Source organism: Liolophura sinensis, chromosome 6 (genome assembly GCF_032854445.1).
Source record: "Liolophura sinensis isolate JHLJ2023 chromosome 6, CUHK_Ljap_v2, whole genome shotgun sequence".
Classification (NCBI taxonomy): domain Eukaryota; kingdom Metazoa; phylum Mollusca; class Polyplacophora; order Chitonida; family Chitonidae; genus Liolophura; species Liolophura sinensis.
In genome coordinates, this window is record NC_088300.1 from 38,629,522 (window position 1) to 38,643,356 (window position 13,835).

At 39.2% G+C, this 13,835-nt stretch overlaps 1 protein-coding gene across 1 annotated transcript; it reads left to right on the top strand.

Annotated features, from left to right (window-relative positions):
- The first annotated feature begins 3,197 nt into the window (after positions 1–3,197).
- Positions 3,198–11,918, top strand: LOC135467179 (mediator of RNA polymerase II transcription subunit 29-like). Its single transcript, XM_064744945.1, has 4 exons — positions 3,198–3,338; positions 6,457–6,515; positions 6,841–6,934; positions 9,234–11,918. Exons 1-4 carry the CDS (start codon positions 3,198–3,200, stop codon positions 9,453–9,455), a joined length of 516 nt encoding a protein of 171 aa, XP_064601015.1. The 3' UTR covers positions 9,456–11,918.
- The last annotated feature ends 1,917 nt before the right edge of the window (positions 11,919–13,835 follow it).

A 13,835-nucleotide genomic window follows, 5' to 3' on the forward strand; every position in this document is an offset into this window, starting at 1 on the left:
GTTATCTTAGTAGTCAGAAGCACTGACTTGTCCTGCTGTTAGCAGCAATGGGGTTATCCTACTAGTAAGGAGCAATTGGTTATCCTTGTAGTCATCAGCAATAGGTCGTCCTGCGGTCAGGAGGAATGGGTTATCCTGCTTGTCGGGCACAATGGGTCATTCTGCTGTAATCTGTTCCTTTTAGCCAGTCGCCTATATGTCTGTAAAATCAGCCATACTCGCAACTAAAGCTGCCTTTGTCCAGTGAGATGTAACGACATAAGCTCTACACAGCGATATGTTGGAATTCAATATTTTTGCAAAGAAAATGAAGTTAGAATACTTTTTCTAATTTATAATGTGAAACTACATTAACCTCGCTTCGACACCAAGAAGTCACTGCCTCGGGTGACGTCATAATTATTCAGAAACCAGTGACTGTTCATGTTTATGTAATGTGCGACTGAATACAACATGTTTTTAAACGCATTTTACGCCAAACTATTCACGCACCACAATCGTTACATGAAACAATAGTTGATCGATCTGATAATAGAAAAAAAACAAAAAAAAGCAAAATGAAACCAAGCGGGTCAAACTAAGTCTAACTGCAGACTTGTAACTTCAAAATTAAAAAATAAGTCGTTACATGGCATCACATGACTCATGACGAGCTTCAATAGTCTTCATAGGAATTTAACACAAATTGCCATTTTTGTTGCTCTGTGAATGCAGTTTGATCCGTGTTGTGGTTCTGGAGACAACTGTTAAATAATTTGTTCACCTAACTATTTGGCGAGAAAAATCGGTCACGCTAAGATATCTTTTATTTATGGCTACATAGTTCTTTTGGTTCTGACTGCTCACCAGCAGTTTGTTTCAGTCATGGCGAAGAGTTTTGCAGGAAATCAATAAAATTTGCGTTCGGAGAATATCTTATTAATCGTTCTAGTAAGAACAACAGGCTTCCAGCTTTAGGCTTGAAAGCCTAATTCACATACATTAGAAAAACCTTTAACCTGGTACTAATATAACATTATATTAGTCGCAGATTCAGCTTATGTGAGTGGACGTGGGAGGGTCAGCAGATGCGGGTGATTATGGGTTTCCTCCCACCATAATGCTGGCCGCCGTCGTAAAAGTGAAATATTCTTGAATAAGGCGTAAATCTCCAATCAAATAAATGAATAAATATTTCATTGGAATAACTTTCGTGTCAGCAGAAATCGCGACTGCTACTGTGTAAGATGTTAGTAAACTTAAGTAACAATGTCCAAAGATATGCAAAGACCTGGCACAGTGAATCTTCTGGAGGGGGATTAGGCCTAGCGAGTGGTGCTTATAAAGTGCATGTGTGGACGATGTAGCACACCAAAATGAATAACCTATGACACAAACTGACCACTACTGAGGTGACTGGCCACATTTAGTGTATTGGCTATACTTACACAATGGGACACATTCTTTTCTTGAAATTCCCATACTTTTAGCAGAAGAACCTTGAATCTGTGAGTTTCAGCATCTGCTCCACATACTGGAATGCGAACGCATTTATGGGCATGCAATATTGCATGCCAACTAAATGTGCACACCCCACAGAGACTGATAAATAAGAGATATTTAGTGACCATTTTGCCAAATTTGCACCCAGACATTATAGATTTGGGATAGTGTTACAAAGTGGGATGCTGCAAAGCTACGAAATAAAAGGAAAAATGCAGAATTAGTGCTTATATGGGACATGGGCGCCTTCATGTGGCAACATTGCCTGAGGACTGATGTACCTGATGTATCAATAAAGCGAGATACAAGTTTCTATGCAAATGCCATACTTTTAGCCCAACAATATTGAAATGTCCTATGAGTTTTGAAATCTGGTGTGCATACTGAAATGCATATGCATTTTTAGGCATGGAAAGGTTTGCATGAATTTTATTGTGCCAACTATGTATGTTCTGGCTCACACGCTTGTTATCTAGTGGGTCTCTGACCTGTAGGTCAAGTTCTTTTGATGTCAAGTGTGCGATGTGTCGTATTCATCAAGGTCTGGCCACCTTATTTAGCTAAATGAACACACTGTTTCTAACCCTTTCCTTACTGTTGTCATATACTGATAAGAAATGCATGTATGGATGTTTTAACTTAAGTGGTGCTATGTAAAAACCCGGCACAGTGAGTCTTCTGGAGAGGGGTTAGGCCCAACGAGTAGTGCTGATAAAGTGTATATATATGTAGAATATCTTACACACCAAAAATGAATAACCTACGACACCAACTCACCACTACTCGGGTGACTGGCCAAACTTAATGCATTGCCTATACTTGCAAAATGCGACACCCACGAGACGCGAATTCCACCTCTCACTCAAACAATATTTATGGTATTCAACCTTCACTGTGCAATATCCCCTATGTAGCACACCAAAAAAAGAATAATCTATGACACCAACTGACCAGTGCCGGAGTGACCGGCTACACTTAGTGCATTCCCTATATTTACAACATGGAAAACAAGAATCCTTAAGTATTTCGTCTTTGGTCCAGTACATCAGTACATCAGTGATAAAGGGTGCTCATCTGTCAGTGTTTCATCCTGATCTCAATTCTCCTCTCCATACATGGATAGAAAATAGGCCATTCTATGACACAGGCATGACAGCTGGGTGCTGCAATTAAAGGGGAAGAAAACTTAAATATCAAACAAATACCACCGAAAAGAGTATGCATTTCCCCGCAGGTGCATGCAATAAAAAAATTCTAATATGTACCTCAAGCTGGTAAATTATAAATAAAGTGAGCGCCAACATCCGCTGTGGACGACTCCATTTTGCCTAAGAACTAGTCCTGAAGTCTTCTGTGTTAGGAGGAGAATTGCCCTTTGACGATCGGGAAACCGGAATGTTGGATGTAGGTTCCGAGTTTACACGAACATGCCGGCAGTTTTAACGACTCTTAATGGCCGAGAGGCAACGCACCCCCAGCATAAATTACAGGGTGTTGAAGATGGAGGACGCGATGGACTCCGCGATTTATGTCAGCTTCGCCGTTTTCAGGCTTTACGTGTAAGGCGAGGAAAAATACATTGTCACACTGCTGCTGTTGTACTTTTGCCAATCTAGTAATGACGCCAGGCTATGGAAGGGGCCCAATATTAGTGTGACGTCACCAGTTTTTGCACGGTGGGTTTGTACCTACAGCCTGCACATCTTGCGTCAAACATGGCGAATGTACAAGCAGGCCAAGGTGTTCCACAAACGACGGGTGTGGCTCAGTCCTCTCAAATCCAACAGTCTGCTATTGACGTGGATCCAATAGCAAAGTTTCAACTGCTTCTGCCAACTCTGAAACATTCTCTTGTGGTAGGGCTGAAGAAGATGTACATTTATTGTACATGATAGCTAAACGCCTTTGCATTCCACAACAACAACAACATACATGTAATTACAACAACAACAACAGCGTACATCTATTTGCAATGTACATAACAGCATAGGCTTCAGGATAATGAGTCGAAGACTTAGATGCAATACAAGTTACCTACAATTGTGACTTATCTTCCCTTTATTATGATACTAGGAGTTGTCTTAGACTTTCATGACCAAATTGAAAAATAGCTTCTAAGGTTAAAGAGCTACTATAGTTGTGTAGTCTATTTTCTGACTACTGTAATTCAAACATTTTGCGCATGTTTGCAAGGTGTTTATTCAGGTATATTTTTAAGGCAATATTGGGAAAGACTATTAAAATTAACCATCTTGTGAAACCCCGAAACTGGCTAATCCATCAAATGTAGTTTTGTCTCCAAAATTAAATTAAAAATGTGCATAAATTGCACAGAAAGCTGCTCTTTCATGTGCAGAAAGTTTGAGGAATTGGTATAGAACTTACAGAAGATATTGTGGTAAGTTGTACGGCATGCTGCAGCTCTAGACATAATCAATCCATATGCACACAATGGCAGCTACAAGTCAAGTGTGAACGGGAAAGAGGTGTCAGAGATTTTGTTCGTCAAAATATTGTTAAGATACCAGGCAGAAACAAGCTGTTGATGAGGAGAGAATGACTTAAGTGCTTAGATGTATATGAAACAAGAAGATGAAGTGGATAATTTAGCATTAGCAACGTTGTTTTGAAACTCTTAATGATTTTAAAGGTACTGATTTCTGATTAGACCTGCAGCATGCCATCAGGCCTATCACAATATCTTCTGCAATCTGAAGTCAGGAAATGCAGACTATGTTACTGCAATGTCACTACTTTCAGCAACTATGTTTTGAACCAGGTGTTAGCTCTGTTCCACATTAATATTTTCACCCGGTTTTTCTTGGGACTAAAGTGGCTCTTTAAGTACAAGCTCAGCACAGGTAGCTGTGTATAGTAATTCAGTTAAATTAAGCATTTAGGTCTATTTTCAACAGTTTCTGATATTTACTTGCCTTAACATTTAATCACTGAATTGAAAAATCTATGCGACCCATTCCGCAAAGCACTTGGTAGAATGAAGTGGGTCTTTAAATCTACTCTAAAACCTGTGCACCCGTGGATTTCTTGTGTTATGTTATGATGCGGAAGTACTTAACCAACATTTGAAGGCACAGAACATACTCATATGTGCTGCATCGCAAAGGTTCCAAAGGTGAAGCTTTTCTAGTGGTGGCAGTGACGTAAGTGAGCATATAGAGTGGCGCATGTTCTGTGAGGAGTATGGGACAGGGCCATATCTTGAAAAACATTTAAGGTTGGATCCCAAACTTTAATTGTGAATAACCATGCTGTTAATGTTACTGTGCATAAAGAAATTTGAAAAATGCAATTCAAACTGATGCTTTCTTAGTGCTTTTATGTCTGTGAATGAAAGAAATTTATATGAAAACTCATCTTTTTATTGGTGAACTATTATATTTTTGTTTAATTTACTTGTCAGTTTTAATTCAGCTTGTTTAGTTTTCCAGAGCCAAAATGACTCTAAATATGGCCGTGTGGGGGCACCCGAGTCAGAATGGCCCTATTTTCACTCTAGGCACCCGGGTTTCCCCACTTTTAAATTGAGCCATTGCTACATGAGTGAATATTTTTTGGTATTAAACAGCATTTTAACATTAGTTAACATATGATTGCAGAGTACATTAAGTATGAATTAGATATATAATGTACCATCAACACTTTCTTGTAAGTAGGCCGTCTCTAAGGTGTGAGGTGATAGTTAGAACTCACTCAGGAAAGAACTTGAAAACTACAGAATGGGATTATCATGTTTAAGTCAAAGGTATTCTTGATAGTACTGCTTTTGCAGGAAACTCTGTGAGTTTCAAATATTAAGGGGACATACCGTCGATGTCCACAAAATTGTGCCATTATTTTGACGTAATCATTTCAGTTTACATAAAGTTGAGACTTCCAGATGTCAGACTTTAGTGAACAAGGGAATGTTCAGTTTTATCTGGGGTTTCAACTTTGCCTATCAAGTTGCTGTATTTAGAAAGCCTGATTTTATTAGTCAGTTACCTTCCCTTGTTGTCTAGACAATGGGAAATGTTCAGCAAACTTTGAAATGTCAGTCATGGTATTATGTTGTATTTGGGCGGACTACCATGTAACTTCAATTCACCCGTACAGATTGTTGGGAATTACGAATACTTTATAAAACATAGGAATTTAAAGGAAGATTGTATTTGGTGTACTAGACTTATAATTCACTTTCAGTTCATCATTTTGTTATGTGTGCGATCCATGAGCGAATGTTGCAATGTGGGAATCTTATTTCGTTGGGTGAACAGTTTAGACCAGTGACAATTCACCTTATAATTCTCGAAATTGGCAGTTTGAAAAATATAGGCCAAGGAGGTTTAGTTAGGAGGCAAATGCAACTCACTTTTAGCTCACTTGTAAAAAGTACAGGCATAGCTTGTATGCAGTACAGGCGTACATGTTGCACTCTGAGCGTTGGGGTTGCCGTCCATTAACAGAGAAAGCAATGTTAAACACAATGTGAGCAGAGGCATCTTAAAACGTACTGCAGGTAATGAGCTCGTAGTGTGCACACATGTAGAGCACAATAGCACAAGGGGGATATTCCATCGTTGATTGCGTGTGTACATATGAAGTATTGTAAATTACTGAATTTCTGACTTAGTGTATTGTGTATTAGAATCACTGTTACCTTAATTTCCCAACCTTTTTGCATATGAAAGATCAACTTCAAGTGGAATTTATGAACCTTTTTCATTTGATTTTGAAGACAAAACTACATTGGTTGGGTTGGCTGATTTCAGGGCTTCACAGAAATTATAATTTTATCAGTTTACACAGAATAATGCCTTCAGAATAGGATTTAAAATATACTTTGCAAACATGCAAAAAGGCTGAAGAATTTACATTAACAAAAATTTCTATCATCATTATATCCCTTTAAAGCATGGTGTTTGAGCATTGTCAAGATAAACTCATCTATACCTTGTATCTACATTTTTTTGACAGAACTTGATGAAGATTTCTAGCCAAGTGTTGCAACAGAACGGTTTTACAGATGGAGGCAGGTAGGTCACTGAGTATGTAACATTGGCCAAGATGAAGTGAGGCCATCATTCTGAAAGATGTTCATTGGATGTGACCTGACGGGCCCTTGTATTTAGGGTCCAGTTTTTAATTTCTTTATAGAATGTTAATTTCTTTTTCCTTTTTCATTACCAGGAAGAAAAACATATGGCATAAAACTCCAGGCAAGTAAATATTGTGAATTGCTTGTGTTGCTGATCCTTTAAATCAGGTCATTCAAGGAAACTGCCTGTATGAATTTCTTAAGATATTATATCCCACAAGATTAATGCTGTGTTATATGCTTGTTCTATTTCTGATTTGTAGGGGTAAATTAAGTGAGAGCCCATCCCCTCAACAGAAATTTGAGAAGAGCCTTGAGGAGTTTTATTCCATCTGTGATCAGATTGAAGTCAACTTGGTATGTCCGGTCTAGTCTACACATCATTGCTCACTATGACTCATATGACTCACTATATGAATATAGCTTTCCCAATCACTCTGCAAAATCCCATGATTGTGTCTGGTTGTGATTCTTGTTAATTGGACACAGGTGGGGAGAGGGGAATGGGTGGGGGTGGGGTGTTTGGGCAGATGGGTTGTTAGAGCGCGTTCATGAGATTGTGCATACAAGTGACAAAACAAGCAAACACGCCCCACGCTTCACTGAATAACTAAAAGTTAGCTCTTGTACCATTTCTGTATAGCTACTGCTAGAATGCATATCATGTTTGGCCTGCGAGAGTAAGTCCCAGCAAAACAGGTAAATCGTCGTCAGACAGTGGACCAGTATCAAATAGACGTTCAGTGGTAAGTGTGCACATCTCTTTCACAACATGTCCAAAGGACGTCTGTGTTTAGTCTAAAGTAAATAAATACCCACATGCCTTGTAGATTCTAATTCACAAATATAAATACAACACTTCACTGCTCCAACTTACCAGCAGCTCATGCTGGCTTCCTCTCTCTATGTAAGTGGGAAGGTGTGCCAGCAACTTCCGGATGGTCGTGGGGTTCCTTTGCCCGTTTTCCTCCCACCATAATGCTGGTCACTGTCGTAAAAATGAATCCAGTTTACTGGATTAGGTTCATCTTTACAGGTTTGCTTTGGTTGAAGTAAGAAAGTTCATTTTCACCCAGTTTGTTTTCATCTGAGCTGATTACACCTTTCCTGTTCATGCTCTGATGATCTAACAATAGCATACATTGTATGGAAATTTGAGGAAGGAGGTGTCAAACTAAAACTGATTGTGTATTAAGATATAAATGGATGAGTTATCTTTGATATCACGGCTAATTGCAATCTTTCGTACAGCTCTGGGTTTAGTTTCAACATCAATCACAGCTGTGGGCAGATTCGACCACCTGGGTTTTGGTAATTGTTTTTAATATTTCTCATGGTAAATGGATTAGTGTGTTGTGAAAATTACTAAAATACACCCACATTACTTTTCATGGTTTTACTGAAATAGTTAAGTAATCTTCGAGCCTCTCTGTCAGTGGGGGCCTCAGTGGCTCATTTGGTTAGCGCGCTAGCGCAGCGTAGTGACCCAGGGGCCTCTCACCAATGTGGTCGCTTTGAGTGCAGCTCATGCTGGCTTCCTCTCCGGGCTTACGTGGGAAGGTCTGCCTGCAACCTGCGGATAGTCGGGGGTTTCCCCCGAGCTCTGTCGGGTTTCCACCCACCATAATGCTGGTCGCCGTCGGATAAGTGAAATATTCTTGAGTATGGCATAAATGAAATAAATGAAATAAATCTCTGTCAGTGCTCCCATTAGCCATATAAACCTCTGTAAAGTTCAGTGGAATGGGTGGGTAGGAGTCAGGTTGGTTAATCATCTCATATTGTCGTCAACTTCGACTGTACGAAAGTAATAAAAGGGAGAAATATCACATTGTTTACCTTAATTTACCTCACAAGCCAAAAAAAAAAAAAAAAAAATGGGGTTGTTACACACAACCAACAACTTTTTAATGATAGTGTAGATGGACTAGAGGTGGTATAAACACTAGTTCCCCAGTCCATGCCCGGGGAGTTTACCCCATGTGGGAAGAGCCAGTAGCCAGACCGTCACTTAGGATTACTGTGCAGCTGTGGTGGGGGAGTGGGGGGGGGGGGGGCTGATAATCAAATAAGGTAATGAGCTCGTAGTGTACACACATGTAGAGCACAATAGCACAAGGGGGATATTCCATTGTTGATTGCTTGTGTACATATTAAGTATTGTAAATTACTGAATTTCTGACTTAGTGTACTGTGTATTAGAATCACTGTTACCTTAATTCCCCAACCTTTTGGCATATGAAAGATCAACTTTCAGTGGAATTTATGAATCTTTTTCACTCCCTGTCATCTCTACAGGCAACTCAAATGGGCGAAACTTTATGGCTAGAAATTATCGGCTAAACTATACGTGAAATAATGGTACTTCCAGTGTACATGTACCTGAGGGTACAGCATGGCTGAGGTAAGGCATACAGGCACAATTAAAATGAAAGCATATCTTTAAAGTGATGTGGGGTGCTATGTGGAGGTGCATAATGATTCGGGATCCTCTTTCTAATGCAGTCGAAGTGAGTTTTAAGTCCACCTCATGCTGGCGTTCTCTGTGGTCGTACAAGGGAACACGTTAGCTGGCAGACTAGTCCTTCATTTGTACATTAAACATCTTCCTAAAAGTCAAATAAATATCTAAAGCCACTTTTTCATTTATTTCCAGAGGCTTGCTTTGGAGACACACTGTGAGATAGCAGACAGTGTTAAAAACACCCCAGTGCCACTGCATGGACAGAAGCTAGACTCGACTGTATCACACGATGGACAGACCTCTCAGTCTGGCCTTTATTCACAGTACCTGACTATTGTCCAAGCTCAGATCAACTGTGCCAAGGAACTTCATGAAATGCTTACAGAAAGTGCCAGAAAATTGGGGGAAAGTTGAAGAGTGCCATTCTAAAGGTGTGCTTTCTCTAACATGAAACCTGTCAGATACGGTGTAGTTGGCATGGTCATACCAGCAAGTGGATGTCCGACAAAGAAGACTGGAGATGAAGCAGACAGGAGTCAATGCTTAAAACAGGATGAAAGACAGATTGAGGAGGCTGTTGTCCCTTAAATTCATGCAAATTTCGTCTTGTTAGCACATCAAAAGACTGTGTCTTGTCCAGGACCCACTCTTTAGTGGCGCTATAGCTACTGTGTTATTGAAACCAGTTTAGACAAGGACTGTTAATCTTTGTTGGCCTACTTTGTCAGTAATAGATGTATCTGTCAGTCTTATATGCCTGCTTTGTCAGTAATGCATGTAGCTCAGTGTTGTATACCTACTTTGTCAGTAATGCATGTAGCTCAGTGTTGTATTCCTACTTTGTCAGTAATGCATGTAGCTCAGTGTTGTATACCTACCTTGTCAGTAATGCATGTAGCACAGTGTTGTATTCCTACTTTGTCAGTAATGCATGTAGCTCCGTCTTGTATGCCTACTTGTCATTAATGCATATAGCTCAGTCCTGTATGCCTACTTTGTCAGTAATGCTCTGTCTTATATGCCTACTTTGTCAGTAATACCTGTAGCTCTCAGTCTTGTATGCCTACTTTGTCAGTAATGCATATAGCTCAGTCTTGTATGCCTACATTGCCATTAATACCTGTAGCTCTCTGTCTTATATGCCTACTTTGTCAGTAATACCTGTAGCTCTCAGTCTTGTAGGCCTACTTTGTCAGTAATGCATATAGCTCAGTCTTGTATGCCTACATTGCCATTAATACCTGTAGCTCTCTGTCTTATATGCCTACTTTGTCAGTAACACCTGTAGCTCTCAGTCTTGTATGCCTACTTTGTCAGTAATGCATATAGCTCAGTCTTGTATGCCTACATTGTCATTAATACCTGTAGCTGTCTGTCTTATATGCCTACTTTGTCAGTAATACCTGTAGCTCTCAGTCTTGTAGGCCTACTTTGTCAGTAATGCATATAGCTCAGTCTTGTATGCCTACATTGCCATTAATACCTGTAGCTGTCTGTCTTATATACCTACTTTGTCAGTAATACCTGTAGCTCACAGTCTTGTATGCCTACTTTGTCAGTAATGCATATAGCTCAGTCTTGTATGCCTACGTTGCCATTAATACCTGTAGCTGTCTGTCTTATATGCCTACTTTGTCAGTAATACCTGTAGCTCTCAGTCTTATATGTCTATTTTGTCAGTAATGCATGTAGCTCTCAGTCTTGTAGGCATACTTTGTCAGTAATGCATATAGCTCAGTCTTGTATGCCTACATTGCCATTAATACCTGTAGCTCTCTGTCTTATATGCCTACTTTGTCAGTAATGCATATAGCTCAGTCTTGTATGCCTACATTGCCATTAATACCTGTAGCTCTCTGTCTTACATGCCTACTTTGTCAGTAATACCTGTAGCTCTCTGTGTTAGATGTCTGTTTTGTCAGTAATGCATGTAGCTCTCAGTCTTGTATGCCTACTTTGTCATTAATACATGTACCTGTCACTCATCCAAAATACACTTAGTGGTTTTCACTTTCATTGTATAGATGACACGGGAAAAAAGATGTTTTTTCCATCTTTGGTATGGTTTAAAGCATTTTGAAATCAGAATGAAAACATATGATGAACAGTTGTTCTGTACAAATGCCCATTGTCTTTCATATGACGTAGAGGTTGTCCAGTATGTGTATGTCATGTTAAAAAATCTTCCCTCAGGAGAACAAGCATCACTGTGTCAATTTGTGTGCTCCCATTGGGAGTGAGCAATGACTTGGGCTATCATTAAAAAGTTGTCTGTTGTGAGTAACAAGCCATTCTGATATTTGCCAATTCGTAAAGTTCAAAGTATTACTGGACACTTAAACTGTCATACTGTATTTAAAGACAAGACAAGACACATTCTGATAGCTTTTCCAGAGAAAAAATCTGAACTGAAAGCTATATGCATAGCTATGAGCACTCAGGTTCTTGGCAAGGAGCAGGAGGTGATAATCGAACTAAATTTTGCAAAATACTGATTTTTGCCGTTTCATAAAATACTACGGCAGGACATTGACACTGTCATATCTGAAGACTAGATGCATGTTGATTACTTTTCCAGAAAGAACGTTTTCCTAAAAGCTGTACTTTTTGTACTAAACTTAGCTTCAATGCTTATCTCTCCAGAGTAGATCCTCTTTGTTTTCACGTCCAGTGGTTCAGGCACGTGATAACATAGGCTGCTAATGATTGACTCGGAGCAGCAAAAGTATGAATTTTTCATTTTTTTATGTTAAAATCTTTTTTTATACATACCTCACCTGGGTTAAACGGTCTTTGCTTTCACGTCCAGTATTATAGTCACGTGACCAAAGAGTGTGCTGATGAGAGCAACTTAGACATCACAGCAAAACTATGAATACCAATAAATACATTTGTTTATTGAAGTTTTTTAGTATGTGGTGAATTTTATTGTTGTTTTTTGAGGTAAGAAAGATATTATAGTGGTAATATGCAAGTACTGAGACTACTTTTGAATTTGAATTTAAATTTAAATTCCCCAATGTCCCTTTTATGACACCATAGCGGACTCAAAAATTACCCAACAGAAAAAGGAATGGTTCAAATCCTTGAAGAAAAAAAAAACAATAGAAAGAAAACTGAACCGGATATTAGGCAATTGACAAAATTGCTTTCATGACCTCTTGCATGGGATTGTCAATGAGTAATGTCAATAGCAGTGGTAAACTGTAGGCCTACTTAACCGGGAAATCAGGTCAAAGGATGGCTTATCTTTACTGATGCGCGGAGACCAGTGCAATGTACAATACCTAAATCCCATTATATACGGTATCAGCCCGTAGGAAGACTTTTACGCATGTTTTACAACTATTGCCGCTGCCCTTTGATGGATGATTCTTCAGAAAATGCCAGTCAAACTTGGAAATAATTTTCGAGCCACTCCTCACGTGACGCAACGTCTAACTCATTGACCCATTGGTGCGTTAATCATATGACGTCATCTAAAATTGTGTCATAACTTTACTGGAGTATCCGAGGCTATATAACAGCTCAACACGCCAAGGTGTATGTAGAAACCTTCTCAGTCGTACATCAGCCATATAATGATTATAGTACATGGTGTAATATTTTCTTGACATCATGTTGTAGGCCTAATAGCCTGTTGGTGTTATAAGGGTAAGAGTTGTACGCCTTACCGTTTCGTGCGTGTGCCGCTCTTTACAATCGCTTTATCTCACTGCCAACACAAGACAAGCTTGACCTTTGGAGCCTAGGCTTCGCTTCATCACTAATATTTTCACCCACAACTACAATAAGCATTCCTCAATAAAACTGATCCATGTGTTAGGTAGAATCATGTGCATACTTTAGATAAAGACAATGCATTTGTATCGAGTATTATCAAGAACAAATGTTGAAACCGATCAAAATTTGCTAGTGGTGACAGTTACGTAAAGCAAACCTACAGAGCGACGCATTAGCAGTAAAGAGAATAAATTTTGTTTCGGCTCAGTCTCATGACTAGTGTCCTCATGCAGACCTATTTATTCAGCATTGGTCATTACATTGTTTCAGGTGTTGGTTAGGATCGTCTAAGTGACCAGTTAGGTCCGTTCTTGGAGGAAATGTCACCAAATAATAAAGACATCTTCATGGCTGCTGTGCATGGTCAAGTTTATTCAGCGACAGTGACACATGAAAAAAGTGACCAGGGGTGGGTACCTCATGGAACCTGTATAATGACAGAACAATGTAGTTAGTTCTCTGCAAAAACAATCCACCTAGAACGCAGAACCTATCAATATACCCAATGTATCAATGTAACTTTATCGGGAGCTATTAAAAGCAATTAACAATTATACGTCAATCACCTGAGTACAACATAGTGGCTATCCGAAAAAAACATTCACACACAATATGACGCAGTATTTTGGCATACTGTAAAATGAATGACAAGGATTATCAAAAACATAATTCACTTCGAACCTTATTACCTTAAAGCCATTAGCTTACTGGTGGCACATCTCAAATATCGCATTGCTCTCCGATCAATACTTCTAGCTGTAGCGGCGTTGAAAAAATGCTTGACGTCATAATTGTGTGCATAGCAACGGATTTTACTTCTTAGAAACCATTGAAATTTGCAATTTTTTTAACGCTTGTCGATTGCTTACATTACTTGACATCTTTTAGCAGCGCAATTATGTGGGTCAGTGTTAAGTTGTAGTTTTCACAACAGATTCTATCAACTACCCTATATTTTCACCATACAAATAATGCGGTGTGGTAGTACATGTGGCTAAAGTCATTGGGTTA